Raw genomic sequence first — 21,637 nt, forward strand, 5'->3', positions numbered from 1 at the left:
CAACGAGTCATAAAACCTGTCCCGTGCTTTCCTGCTCAGTGCCGTGCTCAGGCTGTCACTCCTTCGTGGGCCCCCACTTTTGTCAAAATACTACTTAGAGAAATAAAGACCTAATTCAAGACAGTGGCTCCCTGGGGGTGGGGAATCACGTTCAGGATGGAGCACAGAGGGCTCTTCTCTGGCTTGGTCGTGTTTTCTTCCAAAGCCGCTTGCAGGTACACAGATGTTTCTTGTATCATTCTACACCCTCGTATAGGAATTACTGTATTTGATCATTTATTTTCTTAAATCTTACTTGCCTATCAAAGTCCATCTCTTGCAGTAGGAACCTAATCTAGCCAGAAAGCCTCTCATCTGACCTTCAATGTCATTTACAATTCACATGTGGCCTTTTTCTTATTCTCTCCCTCTCTCTAAAAAAAAACAAAAACAAAAAAACTGTGGTAAAATATACAAAACATGAAATTGACCCCTTTAGCCATTGATAAGTGCACGCTTCCTGCGGTGTTATGTACACTCACATTGCTGTGCCATCATCGCCACCATAACCTTTTTCATCTCCCCAAACTGAAGCTCCCTACCTCTTATTCTCTCTTGTATTGATGTCTGTGTACTTGGTTTCTTTCCTAGATTATAATATAGGAAGTATATGCTATTCATGTTTCTATCCTTTATAATGCCTCGCACACAGTAAGTGCTCCACAGCATTTAAACGAAATGGAATCTCTTGAAATGGCAGAAAGGACACTATGCCTTCTAGTTTTGGCAATACTACTGAATAATAACAATTTACTGAGTGTTCACTCTGTGCCAGGTACCATGATAAACATCTTTTTTTAAAGATTCATTTATTTGTTTCACTGGTTGGTTGCACTGGGTCTTAGTTGCGGCATGTGGGCTCCTTAGTTGCGGCATGCATGTGGGATCTAGTTTCCTGACCAGGGATGGAACCCAGGCCCGCTGCATTGGGAGTGTGGAGTCTTATCCACTGGGCCACCAGGGAAGTTCCTATGATAAGCATGTTAAAGGCTTATCTCACTTAGTCCACCCAACAACTCTCAACCCTATGGAGTAGCTTACTGCTATTATCCCCTTTATTTTCAATGAGGAAACTGCAATTGGAAAGACTGAATACTTGCCAAAGGTCACACTGCTGGTATCAAAAGCCAGTTCTGTAATATACCACCCCCACTGCACTTTTGATCAATACAAAAGGAGACAACAACTAAATGAAATAAGGGATCGGATTTCGCCTAAGACCGTCTAACAATTCTGATAATCTCTTTAAAGAAAGGGAGCTAGCCTCTACTGACTTCGCCTGCTATTCCACTTCGCCTCGCAAGAACCTTAGAAGGCAGGCATGGTTACCATCCTCACTTTACAGTGGAAACAGAGTTTAAAATAAGTCACAAAACTCTCAGGTTCTTTAAAAAGAAAAAGTCAGATAATACCGGATTTCAGAAAATATTCTGGGGCACAGTAATTCTTTACACAAGAGTTAAAGTCATAGGTCCATGGAAGAGAAGTTTTAAACATAAAAGTTGAAGCCTTTATATATACAATAATGATTGTACAACACGAACAGAAACAAACTCCAGTAGCAGACACTCAAAAGGGTTTTAAATCTTAGCTTCTAAAAACCAGTCCCGGGGCTTCCCTGGTGGCGCAGTGGTTGAGAATCTGCCTGCCAATGCAGGGGACACGGGTTCGAGCCCTGGTCTGGGAAGATCCCACATGCCGCGGAGCAACCACTCCCGTGAGCCACAACTGCTGAGCCTTCGCGCCTGGATCCTGTGCTCCGCAACAAGAGAGGCCGCGATAGTGAGAGGCCCGCGCACCGCGATGAAGAGTGGCCCCCGCTTGCCACAACTAGAGAAAGCCCTCGCACAGAAATGAAGACCGAATACAGCCAAAAATAAATTAAAAAAAAAAAATTATAAAAAAAAAAACCAGTCCCACCAGCGTTCAGAGCTTGTTTGAGGAAGCAGTCCCTGGTCGGTACATTTCAATGAACCATTGTGATTCATGCAGTAGCTTCGAAGCCCCACACAAATCACACCAGAACACGCCTTAGGGAAACAGCTTCTTCCAGACCAGGCTCTTTACTTTCCACAAAACAATCTGTTTTTCAGACCCGCAGAGTTTTTGCCTGTGGGCAGTTTCACTTGCCCCAGGGACAAAGATCCTGAATTTGAATCCTTAGTGAATCCTTAGTTAACATCAACCAATCAGCATTTCCTCAGAAGGCACACTGGGAGAAATGACCCAGGAGGTCCGGCTTAGCTGCCTAATCCCCTAAGCGACAGTTCCTTTTAAGGGAGTGCCCTGCAAGTCCAATGGGGTTAATGTGGACAGATAGAGAAAGGCACATTCCACTGCCATGTAAAAATAACTTTAAATAAAAATAAAAACGTGTACATAACAACCATCAGCCCAGAGCAAAAGGAAAGAACCTACAATCACTAGGGATGTACTACATTTAGAGAACTGCATACAGACAGGAGGAACAGGAAAAGAGAAACCCACGGGCAGGGAAAATGAGAATGTCTGCAGCTCCAGCATGATTTGAATTTAGTCTCGAGCTGGACTAAAGCTCAGATGCCACAATTAAAACGATGTAAGTGAAGCATAATGCACAGCTGTATTTAAACCTAACAGTGAATGCCTTCAAAACCTAGCCACACTTCCCAGCCGCCACAAAATAGCCCCTCGGGCTTGAAGAAGCCTTACTCTACAATTTAAAACACTTCCTTCTGCCAAAAAAAAAAAAAAAGCCTTTGGTTCAGGGTTAAGAGATTCTATGCTGTGCAAGTCCTGTTCCATTTACTGTCTCATCCTAGTCCTACTGAGATACATAACCATTTTGACCACAGAAAGGTAAAATGTTTCTTAGGCTAATACCAAATAAATATTTACTTTATAGATTCTTGAGATGAGACCCTATTAACTGGTCAGGATGATCTGTATGCATGATTGTCAGTAATCGTTCTAAAAAGAGAACTACAAATTACTAACTGCAATTACTCTTTATTGAACACTAACTATATGCCGTGTTAAGGACTTAACATGCACTCTTTCACATAATCCCCACATCAACTCTAAGAAATAAATATTTTCATATATCCTTCCCCAACAGAGGCTCACAGAGGTGAGGTGACCTGCCTGCAGTCACACAGCTGGGCAGGGGTCCGGTCTGGCCTGGAGTGTATCATTCCAGAGCCCAAATGTTCTTTAACACCAGATCATAAATGTGCCATCTGGTCAAGAGTGGACAGTTCACAAAGTATTTTCTTCTACTGTGTCTCACAGCCATCCCCAAATAAACCAACACACAAGATTAGTAGCTGAGAGAAACTACCATGGTCAGAATTTTGGTTGTTCACATCACACCAGTTCCTTCAGAAACGCACCACACACGGTCAGGGTAACAGGACTTGCAAAGGGTGACCGTGGCTAGGTGAGCTGCCTGGCTAAGGTATTTCTGTCTTCACGTTCAGTTTCCTTGTTTTAAAAGCAGTACACCCTGAAGAACAAACTTCTGCTGAGTAACTGAACTTAACCATGTGGTCTAATCAAGAGGAGTTGGTCCTCGGTATTTCTATAGGGTACTCTGGTATGAAGGTCACCTTTACCCCCCCCCCAAAAAAAAAATCCTGCTAGATTAATTTGCCTTTCCCTTTAAATAGTAACCTCCAGTTTCTCAGGTAGCGGAAACAGGTGAAGCCGGAGTCAGCAGAATGACCTGACTCCACAATCCTCCCTGCACTAAAAAGCAGTTTACTTCCATTAATGTTCTACTAATATAACTACAGTACTCTGTTCCGAAACTGGATAGTCACATATAATAAAATAACTTGTAGGCAGTGTTACCCAGTAGAGAAACATACCTATCGTTTTATTATTAAACTAGAAAGATGCCTGCTGACAATCAACAAAAAGGTCTCCTGGCAACTGAAAAGCAGAGAAACTAAGCAAAGATTTTCTTTCTTTGGAGACATGAAACTCTCATTCAGTCAAGAAAGATGGATTTTGTCACTTATTCTTCTCTAAAAAGGAAAGCGCCACATGGAGACCATAAATAGGGTAAATTGCATCTCAGAGCAAGTTGTATGTGCCAAGTTGTTACAAAGCCCGGGAATACAAGGGGTGGATTAATGGAAAGACTGATACCATCTTACTACAGTGGCCTCTCTGTAGCTCGGGACAATGATCTGTTGAGGGTTTTCCAGTGATTTTGAATGTGCAACCTCCATACAAGCCCCCTTTTAAGGGGGCTGGCTCAGTGCTGAACAATCACTCCCTCTTCGGAAAGAAAGCCAAAAGCCCCCCCACAGGCTTCTGGGTGAGAAGCTCAGCCCTGTAGGCGTGGGAAGGCTCAGACTTCAGAGACAAAGGAGTAGGAGTGGTAGATGGGCTGGGGAGAGCTGGATCAGCCTGGGTCCACCTGCCTGGAGAAGACCCAGACTCACAGGACTGGACTTTCAGGGAAAGAGTTCAAAAGGGCTGGGAGAAAAGGAGAAAAGAAAGCACACATTGCAAACGCAAGAGTGAAGTCAGTTACCCCTGTGAACAAACCATGCCACAAGGGATGCAGTGAGATCTCCAGAAACAGCGGTGGCACGCCTTCCAGAGACTGGGCAGCCCTTCCACTATCAAAGAGGTGGGGCTTGGCTGTCAGCCCCCGGCCTCCAGTTTATCTCCTCCCCAAAAACAGCTCTGATTGAATCCTCCCTGGCCCCAGCAAGGAAGGACACTGTGGGGGCAAAGCTACCTTACTAGAATTACCACATTCCCTTCTTCCACGGACGGGGCAACTCTTACCAGAAAGGGCATCCTGCTGCCACCCTCAGACCCCTCCCACAAAACCCTGGAGAAGAGCCCCCTGGGATAACGCTGTTAAGGCCACTTCCAAATGAAGTCAGACCCTGGAGGGTCCCTCTGACGTCAGGATCCCTCAGATACATGGACACCTCAAATCTTAACTGGGTAAGTCCGTGGCCTCGTGTCTCCCAACCTTGGAGACCCCTGCCCAACCCTAAAACCCCATCTCAGAACTACCTCTCAGACTTAGGTACAGACCCTCGGCCCCCAAACCCATCCTGGAAGCCCCAATCCTTTCCTAAGATTCTATCTAGCTAGTCCACTCAGCACCTCAAAACCTATTCTCAGACCCCAATAACTGCCTCAGTCCCCCTGTACCTCTCAAGCCCCCCCCCCCGCCCAGACCCAGCCCTCGGCCCCCTCAGTCCGGTCTCAGGCACCCGTAATCCTCAACTACCGTCCCCTCTACCCTCTCCAACCCAGTCTCGATCCCCCCATTCCCTCCTCGCCCCACCGGACTCAACCACAGCCGACCACGTCCCCAAATGCCCATTCCAGGCTCTCTAATCCCTGCTCCACTCCCCGCCTCAGGACCCCATCAGCCCCCGCAAGCCCCGTCCCAGGACGCTTTTCCCAGCTCCGCCCCAGCCTCGGTCCCCTCACCCCCGACCCCGTCTCAAGACCACCCCCCCATTTCTCCTCCCAGTCCCCTCAACCCAACTTGAGGCACCGCGACCGCCTCGGGCCACCTCCAGCCCGCCGCCAGCCCCCGGCTCCGCGCGTCCCCCTCGAGGCCCCGCCGCCGCCTCGAGCCCCCGCTCGGCTCACCTCCTCCATCTTCTGCACCATCTCTGTCAGCTGCCCCTCGTCCTCCAGCAGCTCGTTGAGCTGCACCAGCGACAACCCGGCGAACCGGGCTTCGCTCCCGGCACCCGCCATCCCCGCGTCTCGGCTGCCGACGCCGCCGCCGCCGCCGCCGCTGCTCTGGCCGCCAGGCTCCGCAGACCGGAAGCACCGCCCTGAAGGCCCGCCCCCAGCGGGGGGGCACGTGACGCCAGCCCTTGGGCCGTGACGTCATCACCGCGCGGGCAGGCGGACGTGACGTAGCAGTCTGGGCACCTGGCGGGAGGCGTGTTAGGGGCGAGGGTTGTCTGAGGAAAGGTAGGGGGCTTCTAAGGGAAGGGAAAGGAACCTGGGGACGGGCTTGTGACGCAGTGAGCAGCGGTAATGATGTCACTGCGGCACAGGAGTGCGCGCCATGATGTCATAAGAGCCTTTTCCTCAAGGAAAAGAAATGCCTAGATCCAAAGAAAGCAGGCAGTGGGGAAGGAAGTTCCTGCAGCCTAAGCACAGCCTGACCCAGGGAACCCCAAAGAAGGGAACGTCATCGGAAAACAACTTTAGATGCCTTTGGTTCCTCGGAATTGTGGAGCAGCCAAGTCATTCATTTGACAAATATTTGTTCAGACCTACTATGTGGACTAGGAATTGGGTACACAGTTCTGAATAAAATAAAAAGGACCCCTGCTTACATGGAGCTAACAGACGGGGAAGCAAACAAAAAAGTCAAATGGTTACAAATTGGGAGTGTGCAAAGAAGGAAATGAATGCTGAAATAAGAGAATAATAGGAATACCTTTAGAGAGAGTAGTAGAAGATGGCCCTCTCAGAGAAGATATCTGAGGAGACCTGAAGGATGAGAAGGGCAGAACAAGCCACCATTCCTGTAGGAAGCCCAAGGCAGCAAGACCAGCATGTGCAAAGGCCCTGAGTCAGGACTAGCTTGGTACATTCAAGGAAGGGCAGAAAACCAGTATGGCTGAAGCATGGTGAGCAGGGACCCACATGAGTGGCCCCTTTGCATCAACTCAGAGGAAGGTGCCTAGACATCCAGGTGGGCCAAGCTGTGCTCTTTCAGAAACAACATGATTTCGGGTGCCATTGCTCAATCTCCCCATCTATCTAGAAGCCTCTCGAGATCCAGGAGTTCTGGAACTGTTATCCTGCTTTGGAATCTGCCACAGTTCTAGTTGGAAGAAAGCAGAATCTGAGGTTAACCATGACAGCCTCCTAATTTTACACATGAGGAAACTGAGGTCCTGGGAGGAGGAAGTTTTTGTTTTTTTCCAGAATCGAGCAATTGGCAGCTCTCCTGGCTCCCAGACTGGCATCCGCCACGCTGGCACCCTACGACACTGACCTTGACGCATAACTCAGCACTGAGCACAGTTCAGGCATTCAGTAAACGCTTGCTGGCTGACTAATGAGCTTTGTGTATGAAGATGTTTCTGCTCCGCCATCCATAGAACATAAGGTCTGAGTTTTCTGCCCATACATTAGACTGGGCTGCACTGACCTGTTCTTTCTCTCCTAGCCCCTGTGACTAAGGGCACACGTTTGTAGAAAATGAGCAAAATTAGAGGAAGCATTTCATACTGTCCGTAAACAAAAGTTTTTTATCGAGTTCAAAAAAGGGCACACGGAACTTCCCTGGCGGTCCAGTGGTTAAGACTCTGCGCTTCCAATGCAGGGGGCACGGGTTCTACCCCTGGTCGGGGAACTAAGATCCCGCATGCTGTGTCGCACGGCCAAAAAAAAGAAAAAGGGCACTCAGTTGTTTTCTTCCTTTGAGCTCGTGATACGTGGTCCAAAAAGGTGGCTTTGAGGAAGAAAGACCACAATAAAGAGGAAGGGAATGTAGGAAGTCAAGTTTATGGCCAGGGTAGTCACTCAGTTTTGTTTCGTTTTTTCTTTTCTCTTCAGGAAAAGTATAAACCTGCCAAACTGAATAGTAGCTATATTTCCAGGAAATTCTCATCCATGAGGCTTAAGACGTTGTCCAGAAATTTCTCAAATTCCCCACAGCAGGTAAGAATAAGGTTGGAGGGCAGAGCACTCCAGAACATAGAGGGATGAAGTAACTCATCCAAGGACACACACCAAGAATAAGCCCGGTTCTGGATGGCACACCTGTATACAATGGCCCCTAGAAAGCTCAGTCCAAACCAGGTTCACAGCTCAGCCTTGCCTGGTCCTTTTATAAACCTTCTCAAACCTGCTTTCTGCCACCGACCTATTCGAGTCACACACCACTTCCTTTGTCAAATTGAGCAAACCACAGAGAAATCTTGTTTTCACCTGCTCTAAAAATTTCTCGTGGCACTTAAAAGTGGTTGAGAGAAGAAACATAAGAGAATCATTGCATTGGTGTCAAACCCGTTGATTTAAATGCGTGGGTGGGCTTGTACATCACCCTCCCCCCCTTTTTTTCTTTTGTTAACTGATGTTGGGATTTCTCTGCAAACCTATGTCTGCCTGTAGTATTTGTGGATTAACTAAGATTTTGCACTGGCAAATCAAGGGCAATGTATGTACGTGGCAAGGCTTCTGTCTCAACGGGAGCATTGTTACCACCTAGAAATGAGCCTCCTGTTGTACAACGTGGGGAAATTGTTTGGAAAGCACACTCCAGAAAATACATAGACTTCACACAGTTGAACCTTAAGATCTTCTAGCCTTGAGATTAGAATTTTCTCTGTCTGATGGAAGTTAGTAGAATTATTCATAGATGTTTTCCAGTTTGAGGAGCTGGGAGAAAATATGCTGACCTGATGACGACGTATCCATAGCATATGCTATGCAGCTCTGTGTGGGCAGGAGAGGAATGATTCCCCGAGGACGCAGGTGGCACAGCCGTGCCCCTCTTAGGACACACAGCCTGATGGCACCACCATTGTCACTGTCATCTACTGACACCTAAATGCCCAACGTGACCTAAGCACTACTCATCAAGAAGAAAAAAAAAATCATTTTAGACAGAGTCCCTACTTTGGAGAGTGAGGGAAGATATAAAAATATAGAGCAGTACCTTTTTTTTTTTAATTTAATTTAATTTAATTTTTATTTTTGGCTGCATTTGGTCTTCACTGCTGCGCACGGGCTTTCTCTATTTGCAGCGAGCAGGGGCTTCTCCTTGCGGTGGCTTTTCTTGTTGCGGAGCACGGGCTCTAGGCATGCGGGCTTCAGTAGTTGTGGCACGAGGGCTCAGTAGTTGTGGTGCATGGGCTTAGTTGCTCTGTGGCATGTGGGATCCTCCCAGATCAGGGCTCGAACCCCTGTCCCCTGCCTTGGCAGGCAGATTCTTAACCACTGTGCCACCAGGGAAACCCTAAAGCAGTACCTTTTAAATGATATTTAAAGTTGACGTTATTTTGGTGTGTTGTAAAGGTGGAGGATGCAGGAAATTTGGTTATTTTAATTTGAAGTTTGCCTTTTTTTGGTTTTGGGATTTTTCTCTTATTTTTTGCTCCCATGTGGGGTTTATTTAATCAACTATTTCAGTCACAAAAAAAAAAAAAGGAGAAAAATATAACAAACACTCATGTGACTCACCTGGTTAAAGACTAAACATCACAGGCATAATTGAAGCCCCTAGTATCCTTTCTCCCTCTCCAGAGGGTAGCTACTATCTTACTATTTTACCTCACATCTATATAGCCATAACCTTAATTTTACAATATACACATAATATATGTGTATATATATACACACACACACATATATATACACACACATTTGTAGAAAATGAGCAAAATTAGAGGAAGCATTTCATACTATCTGTAAACAAAAGTTTTTATCGAGTTCAAAAAAGGGCACACGGGACTTCCCTGGTGATCCAGTAGTTAAGACTCTGTGCTTTTTTGGATCAACAGTGAGTTTGTTTTGGGGTTGTTGTTTTTTTCAGCCACACCTCGCGGCTTGCAGGATCTTAGTTCCCCAACGAGGGACTGAACCCAAGCCCACGGCAGTGAAAGCACTGAGTCCTAAGCACTGAGTCCTAACCACTGGGCCAGGGAATTCCCAACAGTGAGTTTCTGAAATGTATCCTTGCTGATTCATATAGTTTGAAACATTCTTTTTTCACAACTGTATAGTGTGCCATTGTATACATGTATGACAATTTTTGAACTCCTTTCTTCTGTTGTTGAGGGTCATAGGGTATTCACATCTTCAGCTTTACCGGATGTTGCCAAATTGCTTTCCAAAATGGTTGTACCAGTAGTGTTTGTTTTATTGTGATCAAATATACATAAAATTTGCCATTTTAAATATTCTAAGTGTACAGTTCAGTGGCATTAAGTATATTCACATTGCTGTGCAACCATCACCGCCATCCATGTCCAGAACTGAAAGTCTGTACCCATTCAGCAGTAATTCCTGTTTCCCCCTTCCTCCAGCCTCTCATAACCATCATTCTCTTTTCTGTCTCTGAGTTTGACTACTCTAGGGACGTCACATAAGTGGAGTCACACAATACTTGTCCTTTGGTGACTAACTTATTTCACATAATGTTTTCAAGGTTCATCCATGTTGTAGCATGTGTCAGCATTTCATTCCTTTTAAAGGATGAATAATATTCCAAGGTATGTATAGACCACATTTTGTTCATCTGTTCATCTGTCAATGAACATTTGGGCTGTTTCCACCTTTTCTGTGTGTGAATAATGCCGCTATGAACATTGGTATACAAATTATCTGTTCAAGTCCCTGAGTTCAGTCCTTTTGGGTATATACCCAGAAGTAGAATGACTGGATTATATGGTATTTAACTTTTTGAGGAACCGCCATACTGTTTTACATAATGATTGCACCATCTTACATTCCCACCAGCCACGCACAAGGGTTCCAGTTTCTCCGCATCCACATCAAAATTGTTTTCTGGAGTTTTTAAAAAATATATAACAGCCACCCCACGTTTTTTTGTTTTGCTTTTTAAAAAATATTTTGTGCCAAAAAAGTGAGCTTATATGCATCACATCATCTTTCACTCAGTGCAGGTCAGATGTAGGATGTCTGAAAAGTTCCAGAAACCAATTATTATCTATAAAGATCACTTTTCTTTATCCCCACAAGCCAGGAGGTAAGATGTAAAGAGGTTCTGGATGAGTAGAGAAATGAATGTTTTCAAATTCTCGGTCTTAAAATTAGCCACATCCTTTACATACAGAGACAATGAAAGAAGTGGGAAACAGATGGCTGTTAGAGACCAGAAAGGCACCTGGGGTAGCCGGCCTCCTGATATTCACGCCCTCGAGTAGCCCTCTGTGGTCTTGTACCGGCGTTGGGCTGTGTGATCAGTAGACTATGGCAGTGATGCACATCACTTCCAAGACTAGGTTTCTATTTCATACTCTTCCTCTCTCACCTGACAAACTCTAGGGAAAGCCAGCTGTCATATCAGGAGGACATTCAAGAAGTACAAATGATAAACTGAGCGCTACCAGCAACCATCCCCAGTGGAGCCTCAGAGGACAGCAGCCTCATGAGAGACCCTGAGCCAGAATCACCCAGCTAAGCTGCTCCCGGGTTCCTGACCCTCAGAAACTATTTGTGAGATAACAAATGTTTGCTGGTGGGGGCTTCCCTGGTGGTGCAGTGGTTAAGAATCCACCTGCCAATGCAGGGGACACGGGTTCGAGCCCTGGTCTCGGACGATCCCACATGCCACGGAACAACTAAGTCCGTGTGCCACAACTACTGAGCCTGCGCTCTAGAGCCTGCGAGCCACAACTACTGAGCTCACGTGCCACAACTACTGAGCCCGCGCACCTAGAGCCTGTGCTCCACAACAAGAGAAGCCACCTCAATGAGAAGCCTGCGCAGCGCAACAAAGAGTAGCCCCCGCTCACCACAACTAGAGAAAGCCTGCACACAGCAACGAAGACCCAACACAGCCAAAAATAAAATAAATTTATTTAAAAAATAAATAAAAGGGAGAAAACTGATGTAGGTTCATTGTAGCAGCTACCGACGACCTCAAAGTTTTATTGAACTTCGGTACAAAGACCAAAATAATCACCAAAAACCTAATAAATTCCTCAAACCCCAGACTTATTATGCTGAGAAAACCCACAAGAAGTAAAAATGTGTTGGCTCATAAACCAGTTTTTACAGTCTGATTTCCTTTAAACTCTCTACTTTAGCGTTGCTGAAATATTACTCTTCTCACTAATTATTTAAGAGTTTTTTTTAAACGTTGTCTTTGCTTTTTGTACCTCTCACCAAAAACTGTTCTGCACCATTATTTCAAATTAAAACAAGAAGTAATAAAGCTATTTACTTTTTTTTTTCATAAATTCATCCATTTTATTTTATTTTTGGCTGCGTTGGGTCTCCGTTGCTATGGGCGGGCTCTCTCTAGTTGCGGCGAGTGGGGGCCACTCCTTGTTGCGGTGCGTGGGCCTCTCATTGCGGTGGCTTCTCTTCTTGCGGAGCACGGGCTCTAGAGCGCAGGCTCAGTGGCTGTGGCTCACAGGCTCTAGAGCGCAGGCTCAGCAGTTGTGGCGCATGGGCCCAGCTGCTCCGTGGCATGTGGGATCCTCCCTGACCAGGGATCGAACCCGCATCCCCTGCATTGGCAGGCAGACTCCTAACCACTGCGCCACCGGGGAAGCCCCAAAGCTATTTACTCTTCTGTTCAACCTTCCCCTTCTGATCAACCTATTTCACAGGGAGGATCGCCTGTAAGATTACTTAACTTTTGCTTCCCTCAAGAACAATTTCACAGATTGTCCCTGGAGAGGACTCTAAATGTTTTCAAATTCCAGAACTTTGTTTTCCTCACCAAAATGGCCTTCAGAGGGACTCCCCTGGTGGCACAGTGGTTAAGAATCCACCAGGGGACATGGGTTCGAGCCCTGGTCCAGGAAGATCCCACATGCCGCACAGCAACTTAGCCCGTGCACCACAACTACTGAGCCCGCGAGCCACAACTACTGAAGCCCATGCGCCTAGAGACCGTGCTCCACAACAAGAGAAGCCTCCACAATAAGAAGCCTGCGCACCGCAATGAAGAGTAGCCCCCGCTCACCGCAACTAGAGAAAGCCCGCGTGCAGCAACAAAGACCCAGGGCAGCCAAAAATAAGTAAATGAATAAATAAATAAAAACGCAACCTTTAAAAAAAATGGCCTTCAGAAAGTGGTCAATATTTTGCCCTGTTTTTCCTTGACACTGCAGCTAAACCACAGAGGCAACGAACAGTCTGTTCTGTGCATGTATACACTGCAATAAGCTTGACAACTTCAAAAACATTAAGTTCATGAAATTAATTCAGCTCTAAATTTCACTTCCAGCCTTGACAAGGTTTGAAAAACCTAACATATGAGCAGTGGTTATGACATTTAAGTTGATTTACATGTAGGTAAACTTAGAGAGACATGATTTCCAGGCAATGTGCTTGCAAATTCTCTAGGAAGAAACTGAAACTTTCTCAAGGTGGTATTTTCAAAAGAACCTTTTCAGGTTTGGGTTTGGGGTTTTTTTTTAAGTTATAAAAGTAATTTGCATCTTTCATTTCTTAACTGGGTGATGGGTTTATTATATTATTCTCTCTTTTGGCAAATCCGAAATACTTCATAACAATATATACAAATTAACATTCAGATACTTAAAAATACTATTTGTCTACTGTGAAAACTTTCTAAATAGTAAAGATGTAAACTGTAATGTTAAAAAGAAATCCCATGAGGCTTCCCCGGTGGTGCAGTGGTTAAGAATTCGCCTGCTGATGCAGGGAACACAGGTTCAAGCCCTGGTCCGGGAAGATCCCACATACCGCGGAGCAACTAACCCCGTGTGCCACAACTACTGAGGCTGTGCTCTAGAGCCCGTGAGCCACAACTACTGAGTCCCCGCACTGCATCTACTGAAGCCCGTGCGCCTAGAGCCTGGCTCCGCAAGTCTGCCCTCTCCTCCCAAGTCTCTCTCCTTTTACGTATATAATTTTCGGAATGTTGAACTGCACGAGTCATGTGTGAGTCCTTCTGTATTCGTTTCCTTTGGCCACTTTAACGAACCACCACCAACTTTAACACAAATTCATTCACTTACCGTTCTGGACGTCAGGAGCCTGGAGTCAGGAAGTCCTAAGGTGAAGGTGTTGGCAGAACTGCCCCCTTCTGCCGGCTGGGAGGGGAGAACCCGCCTCCTTGCCTTTCTTGCAGCTTCTAGAAGCCGCCCGCTTTCCTTGGCTGGGGGTCACCTTCCTTTTCAAAGCGGATCACTCAGAGCTCTGATCCTGCTGTCACGCTTCCTCCCTGACTCTGACCCTCCTGCCTCCCTCTCATAAGGACCCTGTGATGACATTGGCCTCACCTGGATGACCCAGGAGGCTCCCCATCTCAGGGGCCTGAACCGAACACACCTGCCAAGAGAAGCCACCACATCGAGAAGCCGGCGCACCGCAATGAAGAGGAGACCCCGCTCGCCACAACTAGAGAAAGCCTGCACGCAGCAATGAAGACCCAATACAGACAAAAATAATAAATACATTAAAAAAAAAAAAAAGAAATCCCGTCAATCTCATATCCCAGAGGTAACCACAATGAGCAGTTTTGTGTTTTGCTTTCTAGAATTTCTCTAAATCTAGATAAACACACACACATGTAACATTTCATTGAGCACAAACGGGCACTTACTACGTACTCTGCCACTGGAAGTTTAGTACTTTTAGCTACACCACATTCTTTTTAATGGCTGTATAGTATTCCAGAGGGCCTGTTGTGGGCCTCTAGGTTTCTAGTTGTCCACACAGTATGATGCAATGAACTCTCTCATATACACATCTTTGCATACTTCTGTGAGTGTATATGGAGGAGAATTTCCTCTAAATTGAAATGGAACCACTTTTTAATTTTTTAATAGATTTTTAAAGAACAGTTTTAGATTTACAGAAAAAATGAGACGATAGTTCAAAAAGTTCCCATATTTTCCCTCATCCAGTCTTCCCTGTTATTAACAACTTACATTAGTATGGTACATTTGCCACAATTAATGAACCAATATTGATACCTTGTTTATAACTAAAGTCATTATTTAGATGTCCTTTGTTTTTATCTAATGTCCTTTTTCTGTCCCAGGATCCCATCCAGGACACCATGCTAGATTTAATCATCATATCTCCTTAGGCCCCTCTTGACTGTGGCAATTTCTCAGACTTTCTTTGGTTTTGATGACCTTGATGGATTTGAGGAGTACAGATATTTTAGGTTGTCTTCTGTTAGAATTTGCCTAGTGTTTTTCTTATGATTAGACTGGGGTTCTAGGTTTTGGGGAGGAAGGCCACTGTCATCACATCACATCAAGAGTATAGATGACCAGACAAGATTTATCACTGTTGATGCTAACCTTGATCACCTGTGTAGCCAGTGGTTGTCAAGTGTCTCCCCTGTGGAGTTACTCTATTTGCCTCCTTTCCACACTGTCCTCTTTGGAAGAAAGTCACTAGGCACAGCCCACACCTAAGGTGTTATGCTTCCCTTTTTAATTTTTAAAGTCATAAAATGGTGTAAAAATCAAATTTAAACAGTTGACAAGGAGGCAAATCAAAAAACCATTGTTAACAGCCTTGTGTTTCCTTCCTGGAATTTTTTCAAGGCATATTCAAGCAACTATGTTCATGTCCACCCTCCCACCCACTCCCCCCTCCCTTTTTTTAAAAAGGGGGCTCATATTCGACTTACATGGAATCTGTCATTTTGAAATCACATTGCTAAAGAAGATAAATCAACGTGACTCTTTAATAACATTATCTGATCCGCGGATCCTTCCAGAAGCACTTGAAGCTCCCTCAGCAGACACTGCCTCCGTTTCCATTTCCTCTATCAGCACTGAAAATGGTTTGAGTGGCTCTTTTTTTCTTTTAATTCCATGCATTTTTTTAAAAGATTCTGCTCCGGCAGAAGGTGTTAACTCAGGCACTAAATCCGGAACATTTTAATCCTGTGAAGTTTTGCATGTCTCATCTTTGGCAGAAAATGTGTGAAGATGAGAGCTTATTCCTTACCCCACACAGCTCCCGAGGCGGCTCTGTGCAAGTTAATCGCCTTACATCCTCCCACATTTCAGATGCCTCCCACCTCCCGACCTCGGGTTCCTAGCTTTGGTATTTCCAGAAGCCCACCTAGGTTCCCTCTCTTCTTTCAAGAGGGGCTGCCTTAGCTGATGCACCCCAAGTCTGCCCTCTCCTCCCAAGTCTCTCTCCTTTTACGTATATAATTTTCGGAATGTTGAACTGCACGAGTCATGTGTGAGTCCTTCTGTATTCGTTTCCTTTGGCCACTTTAACGAACCACCACCAACTTTAACACAAATTCATTCACTTACCGTTCTGGACGTCAGGAGCCTGAAGTCAGGAAGTCCTAAGGTGAAGGTGTTGGCAGAACTGCCCCCTTCTGCCGGCTGGGAGGGGAGAATCCGCCTCCTTGCCTTTCTTGCAGCTTCTAGAAGCCGCCCGCTTTCCTTGGCTGGGGGTCACCTTCCTTTTCAAAGCGGATCACTCAGAGCTCTGATCCTGCTGTCACGCTTCCTCCTTGACTCTGACCCTCCTGCCTCCCTCTCATAAGGACCCTGTGATGACATTGGCCTCACCTGGATGACCCAGGAGGCTCCCCATCTCAAGGGCCTGAACCGAACACACCTGCCAAACCCCTTTGGCCTCATAAGGCAACATGACAGGTGCTGAGCATTAGGATGTGGGTTTACTTGGGGGATTATTATTCAGCACGCCACACCATCCTCCTTTAAACATAAATAAATCAGAACCTAAAGGCTCCTTTGACCACCTAACTCTCTGGTCCATCCTGTCTCCCAGGAGAGACCACTATTAATTCTACTTGGGGTGTCTTTTTCGAGACCATTTTTATTCTTTAACGTATGTACATATATTCACATAGCGTATTTATTTAGTATTGTTGTTGGTGGATTTTTTTAATTAAAAAAACCCAAGTGGCATCATATTATTCAACATACTTGTTTCTCTGTTTTAAGACCCAGCTCTATTAATATATATAGAACTAGTTCAGCTGCCACCATTTCAAACTATTTGCGTATCGTAGTAAAATATACATAAAATTTACCATTTTAACCACTTTTAAATCTGCAGTTCAGTGGCATTAAGTACATTCACTTTGTTGTGCAACTATCACCCCCATGCAACTCCAGACAATTTTCATCATCACAAACTGAAACTCTGTCCCCCTTTAAACAACTCCCCGTTTCTCCATCCCTCCGCCCCAGCGACCTCTCTTCTACTTTCTATCTCTGTGAATTTGCCTCTTCCGGATACTTCATAGAAGAGGCATGCACACGGTATTGGTGCTCTTGTGTCTGTTTCACTTTGCATGATTTTTTTCAAGCTTCCTTCACGTCGTAGCACATTATCAGCACTTCATCTGGCGTTCCACGCCTTCAGTTTGCTCTCAATCAACCTGCACCTGTTTGCATTCTCTTTTGCAAGCTGTCTACAACCTTTTCCACCTGGGTTTGATCTGTCCCTGCCAATGAACTGTAAACTAGGATCAGAAAAACCAGATGACCGTCTCCTCCAGAGTCTGCCAGCGCAATGTCCACAACAGGGACTTGAGTGATGATGTACAGTTTGAATGAGAACCGCCCGGTCTGGGTAACCGGCGCACCTGGGTTCTGGCAATTGCAAGGAGGAACAAATGACTTCGCTTCTTAGACCTCACTTTTCCCATCTGGAAAATGGGGCTAATTCCTGTCTCAGCTCCTTCACTGCAAAATAGGGCATCATCGCTATAGAAAAGCCTGCATGGGGCAGATGTTGCCTCCTTGACAAGTCAGCGCCCCCGGCTGTCTGGTCTGGGTGGCCCGCGGTTCCCCTGATGCCTGGCAAGGGCTTGACTGAGGGAATAAAAACTACACAAACCCTTTCTAACCCTCTTTCCTCTTTCCCTCTCAGCGGGAGGGGCACTTGGATGGTTTTCCTGGGCTTGAGATATTTGTCTTTGTTCCAGGAGAGAAAGACGGCTAAGCAGCTTGAGCTATTCCTCTTCCCTGAGGGGACAGTTTTGGAGAATCTCTGGGGTTGCAAGCTGGGCCTGTCACAGCTCAGTAGCTGGGCAGCATTCCTCCCCCTGCCTGTCTATTTTAAACCACACAGATAACCAGGGAGGCGAGGCAAGACGACAAAGGCTGAACAGTGGGTGAAGGACATCTGGCACCAGGAGCTGGCAGCAGGCTGACGGGGCTTTCAGTGACGTGGCCCGGCTCCCGCTGCATGTGTGCGAGCCTGGGAGAGGAGCGTGGGGGGGCCTGGGAGGTGCAGGGGGAGCTCCCCATCCCTCCCTCCCTTCCCCTCCCAGCCATGCAGCTCATAGGTGAGGGGAGGGAGAGGGCAGGGCACACTTATCAAGGAATCTTTCATTCACTTGTTCACTCATTCAACAAATATTTGGCCTCTTCAAGTCTGTTGACATCTTTTTCTCAGTTCTGGATAATTTCCAGCCATTCTCTCCTAAAATGGTTTCCTACCCCATTCTCCCTTGCCTCTCTGTCTGAAACTCCAAACAAATGTATAACAAAACTCCCGGAATCCTCACATTCTCATTTTTCTCTCTTTGGTATTTTCTATATTTTTGTCTCTCTCTGTTGCAGTTCTGGATCATTTCTTCTGATATCTCACTAATCTTTCTGCTGTGTCCAATCTTCTGTCCAATACAATTGAGTTTATTACTATATATTTTTTTTTATCAGTTCTGTTTAGTTCTTCATCAAATCTGCTATGTTGCTTTTTAGAGCCTTCTATTCCTTGTAAACATTGTCAAGCTTGCTGATGATTTCTTTAACCAGGATAAATAAGCGTAAGTGTTTTAGAATCTGGATAATTTCACTCTCTGAGGTCTTTGTGGGTCTGTTTCTGCTGGTTCTTGCTCACGGTGCTCTGTTCCCTTGTGAGCTAGGTTTTCTTCAACTGCGTGTTGGTCATTGCCCTTGGAAAATTATTTGTGGGGATTCTCTGCGGCCTAGAATGAATGAGCTGTCCTCTGAAGAAGATTTGCGCTGCTTCTGCTGGGCTCCTAAGGCACCAGCAGCTGGAGCCACCGCAGATCAAGCTCCCTGGGCACTGATGTGTATCCGTGGGCAGGTGGGCCTCTAGCAGCGACTTCTTAGGAATTATTTTCTCTCTCTGTTCCTTTTTCTTTTTCCGGCTTGCTCATCATCAAGACAGACCATTCCCTGGAGTTGGGGTCGGTCATGTCCCCCAGTGCTGTCCAGGTCAATGTTGAGCAGTCAGCTATCAGGGAGGAAAAAAGCACCTGATTTGTAGAACCTGCTGCTCTCTGTGGTATAAATACTCTCACCGTGGTTGGTTTCAAGTTGCCAGCATGAAGTCATGAGCGTGGCACTTGGAAGACACAGTGAGCCCCCGACCCTCACAAGTCTAAACGGCCAGCTCCAGCTCATCACGTTTCGTTCTTAGCTGCTCTCTGCAAGGCCACTGCACTGCAGGCTGTGTGCGCGGGATGCCAAACGCCCTTGGGATGAAAAAGGCTTTGGTGAACTTTTGTGGGTTCAGGGTTTCCCCCAGGGGAGGTGAATTTGAGCTGAGACCGTCCTGAATGAGAAGGGGGTGGCCAGGAGAGGACGGGTGATGGGAAGGGGTGCAGGCAGAGGTAAGAGCCTTACATGGGCCCAGAGGTGGAGACAAAATTGGCATGCTTGAGGGAAAGCCAGAGGCCAGTGTGGCTGGCGTGGTGAGCTGGGGGAGGGGGGCAGGGCCAGGCCACCCGGACCAGGGTGGCCAGCTTTATTCCAGGGGCAGGAGAAGTCATTGCAGGGTTTGAACCAGAGGAGTGAGAGGATCTGATTTAGAGGGTCTTTTTTTTTCTTTGGCCGCACCGCGCGGCTTGTGGGATCTTAGTTCCCCGACCAGAGGTCGAACCCGTGCCCCCTGCAGTGGAAGCACGGAGTCTTAACCACTGACCTCCATGATCCCTTAGGAGTGGGCTGTGCATAGAGGCTTCCTTCCAGAGAGAACAGTGTGGAAGGGGGGTAAAGAGTAACTTCACAGTGGAGACGCCTGATGAACATGACCCCCTCAGCAGGTGACCAAGGTCAACATCGCGGTGATGTCACGTTGATAGTACGTACCTTTGACATGAGGTGACGACAGTGGCACTTGGTCTCTGTGGTTCCCCCCAACCACAGTCTGATCGTGAGAAAAACATCAGACAAATCCCAAGGGACATTCTACAAAATACCTGCCCAGTTCTCCTCAAAACTGTCAAGATCATGAAAAACAAGGAAAGTCAGAAACTGTCACAGCCAAGAGGAGCATAAAGAGATATGACGGCTCCATGTAACGTGGTCTCCTGGAGGGAGTCCTGGAGCAGAAAGAGGATATTAGGGGAAAATGGAGGAAATCTAAATAAAGCATAAACTTGAGTTAATGCTGTATCAATATTAGTTCATTCACTGTAACATGCCATACTAATGTCAGATGTTAGTAATAGGGGAAACTGGCTATCTGTACTACATTCCCAATTTCTGTACTATGGTCCCAATTTTTCTGTAAATCTAAAACTGTTCTGGGAATTCCCTGGCGGTCCAGTGGTTAGGACTCTGCGCTTTCACTGCTGTGGGCCTGGGTTCAATCCCTAGTCAGGGAACTAAGATCCTGCAAGCCGTGTGATGCGGCAAAAAAAAAAATAAATAAAACTGTTGTGAAAAATAAAGTCTAGTTAAAAAAAAAAAAGGAAGATCTTACTGGCTGTTGTATGGAGAATGGATCATAAGGGTGGGGCAAGATGGGAGCTGAGAGATTATTTTTTACGTTTTTTTAAAAAAATTAATTTATTTTATTTTATTTTTGGCTGCGTTGGGTCTTCGTTGCTGTGTACAGGCTTTCTCTAGTTGTGGCAAGCGGGGGCTACTCTTCGTTGCGGTGCACGGGCTTCTCATTGCGATGGCTTATCTTGTTGCGGAGCACAGGCTCTAGGCACGCGGGCTTCAGTAGTTGTGGTTTGGCTCTAGAGTGCAGGCTCAGTAGTTGTGGCACGTGGGCTCAGTAGTTGTGGCACATGGGCTCTAGAGCGCAGGCTCAGTAGTTGTGGTGCACGGGCTTATTTGCTCTGCGGCATGTGGGATCTCCCCGGACCAGGACTCAAACCCGCGTCCCCTGCATTGGCAGGTGGATTCTTAACCACTGCTCCACCAGGGAAGCCTGGGAGCTGAGAGATTATTATCACAGCCCTGCAGGTAAGATGTGGCTTGGGTCTCCGTGGGGCAAAGCAGATGGAGAAATAGAATCCAACTGGGCAGGTCGAACTGAGAGCCTGACAGGTAGGGATAAAGAAAGGGAGGAGTCAGTTATGACGCGCAGATATTTGGACTCGAGTGACTGGCAGAAGGTGTTGTTAACTAAGGTGGAGTATATGTGGAAAAAAAAAAAAAAAGGTTTGGGAGGAATATCTCCAGAGGCTGCATTTCCACCATGATGAGTCTGAGGTGGCTCTGGGACATCAGAAAGTAAGTATCGAGTAGGCAGGGAGATGCACCAATTCCTCTGGTGGTTAGGGTTAGAGCACCTACTGTGAGCAAGGAGCACACCTACTATGTGGGGACCCAGGTATGAGAAGGCACAGGTCCTGCCTTTAAGAAGTTTCTAGTATGTTTGAAGAACAAGCAACCTGCCAGGGAAGCTTGACAAGTTAAATAAATGAGGATGAGTAGTAGTGAGAAATCCTGGAAGACTGCCTGGAGGCAGCAGGGGGGCACAAAGGATGCCCCCGAAGCAGCCGTATTCTGGTTCTGGAAAAGCCTGATCTTGACCAGAGCCAGTCCACATCAGTCCAGACTTCCAGCCAGGTACCCATTTGGAAATAGCCTACTCTTTCCCTAGGCTAATGTCCAGAGAAGCCGGATAATTGAGGGTCAGAGGTGAGGGAGCTCACACCTGGCAGCTGACCAGGCCTCAGGGCACATGTAACTGCCCTGAGTCAGTCCTTGAAGTC

At 46.4% G+C, this 21,637-nt stretch overlaps 1 protein-coding gene and 1 long non-coding RNA gene across 3 annotated transcripts in view; one reads left to right on the forward strand and one right to left on the reverse strand.

Annotated features, from left to right (window-relative positions):
• Positions 1-5,834, reverse strand: part of VPS37B (VPS37B subunit of ESCRT-I) — a 26,508-nt gene extending 20,674 nt beyond the window's left edge. The window contains exon 1 of the mRNA XM_061170021.1: positions 5,650-5,834. Coding sequence (XP_061026004.1) covers positions 5,650-5,760 — 111 coding nt within the window. The 5' untranslated portion in view covers positions 5,761-5,834. The remainder of the gene's footprint in view (positions 1-5,649) is intronic.
• LOC133075672 (uncharacterized) lies at positions 4,745-14,130 on the forward strand. Of its 2 annotated transcripts, none has more exons than XR_009697381.1 (3): positions 4,745-4,986; positions 7,585-7,689; positions 13,952-14,130. It is a non-coding gene; the product is annotated as an uncharacterized LOC133075672 (long non-coding RNA). The 2 variants fall into 2 exon arrangements; XR_009697382.1 differs by lacking the exon at positions 13,952-14,130 and adding an exon at positions 11,041-11,163.
• The last annotated feature ends 7,507 nt before the right edge of the window (positions 14,131-21,637 follow it).

Source organism: Eubalaena glacialis, chromosome 15 (assembly GCF_028564815.1).
Source record: "Eubalaena glacialis isolate mEubGla1 chromosome 15, mEubGla1.1.hap2.+ XY, whole genome shotgun sequence".
Taxonomy (NCBI): Eukaryota; Metazoa; Chordata; class Mammalia; order Artiodactyla; family Balaenidae; genus Eubalaena; species Eubalaena glacialis.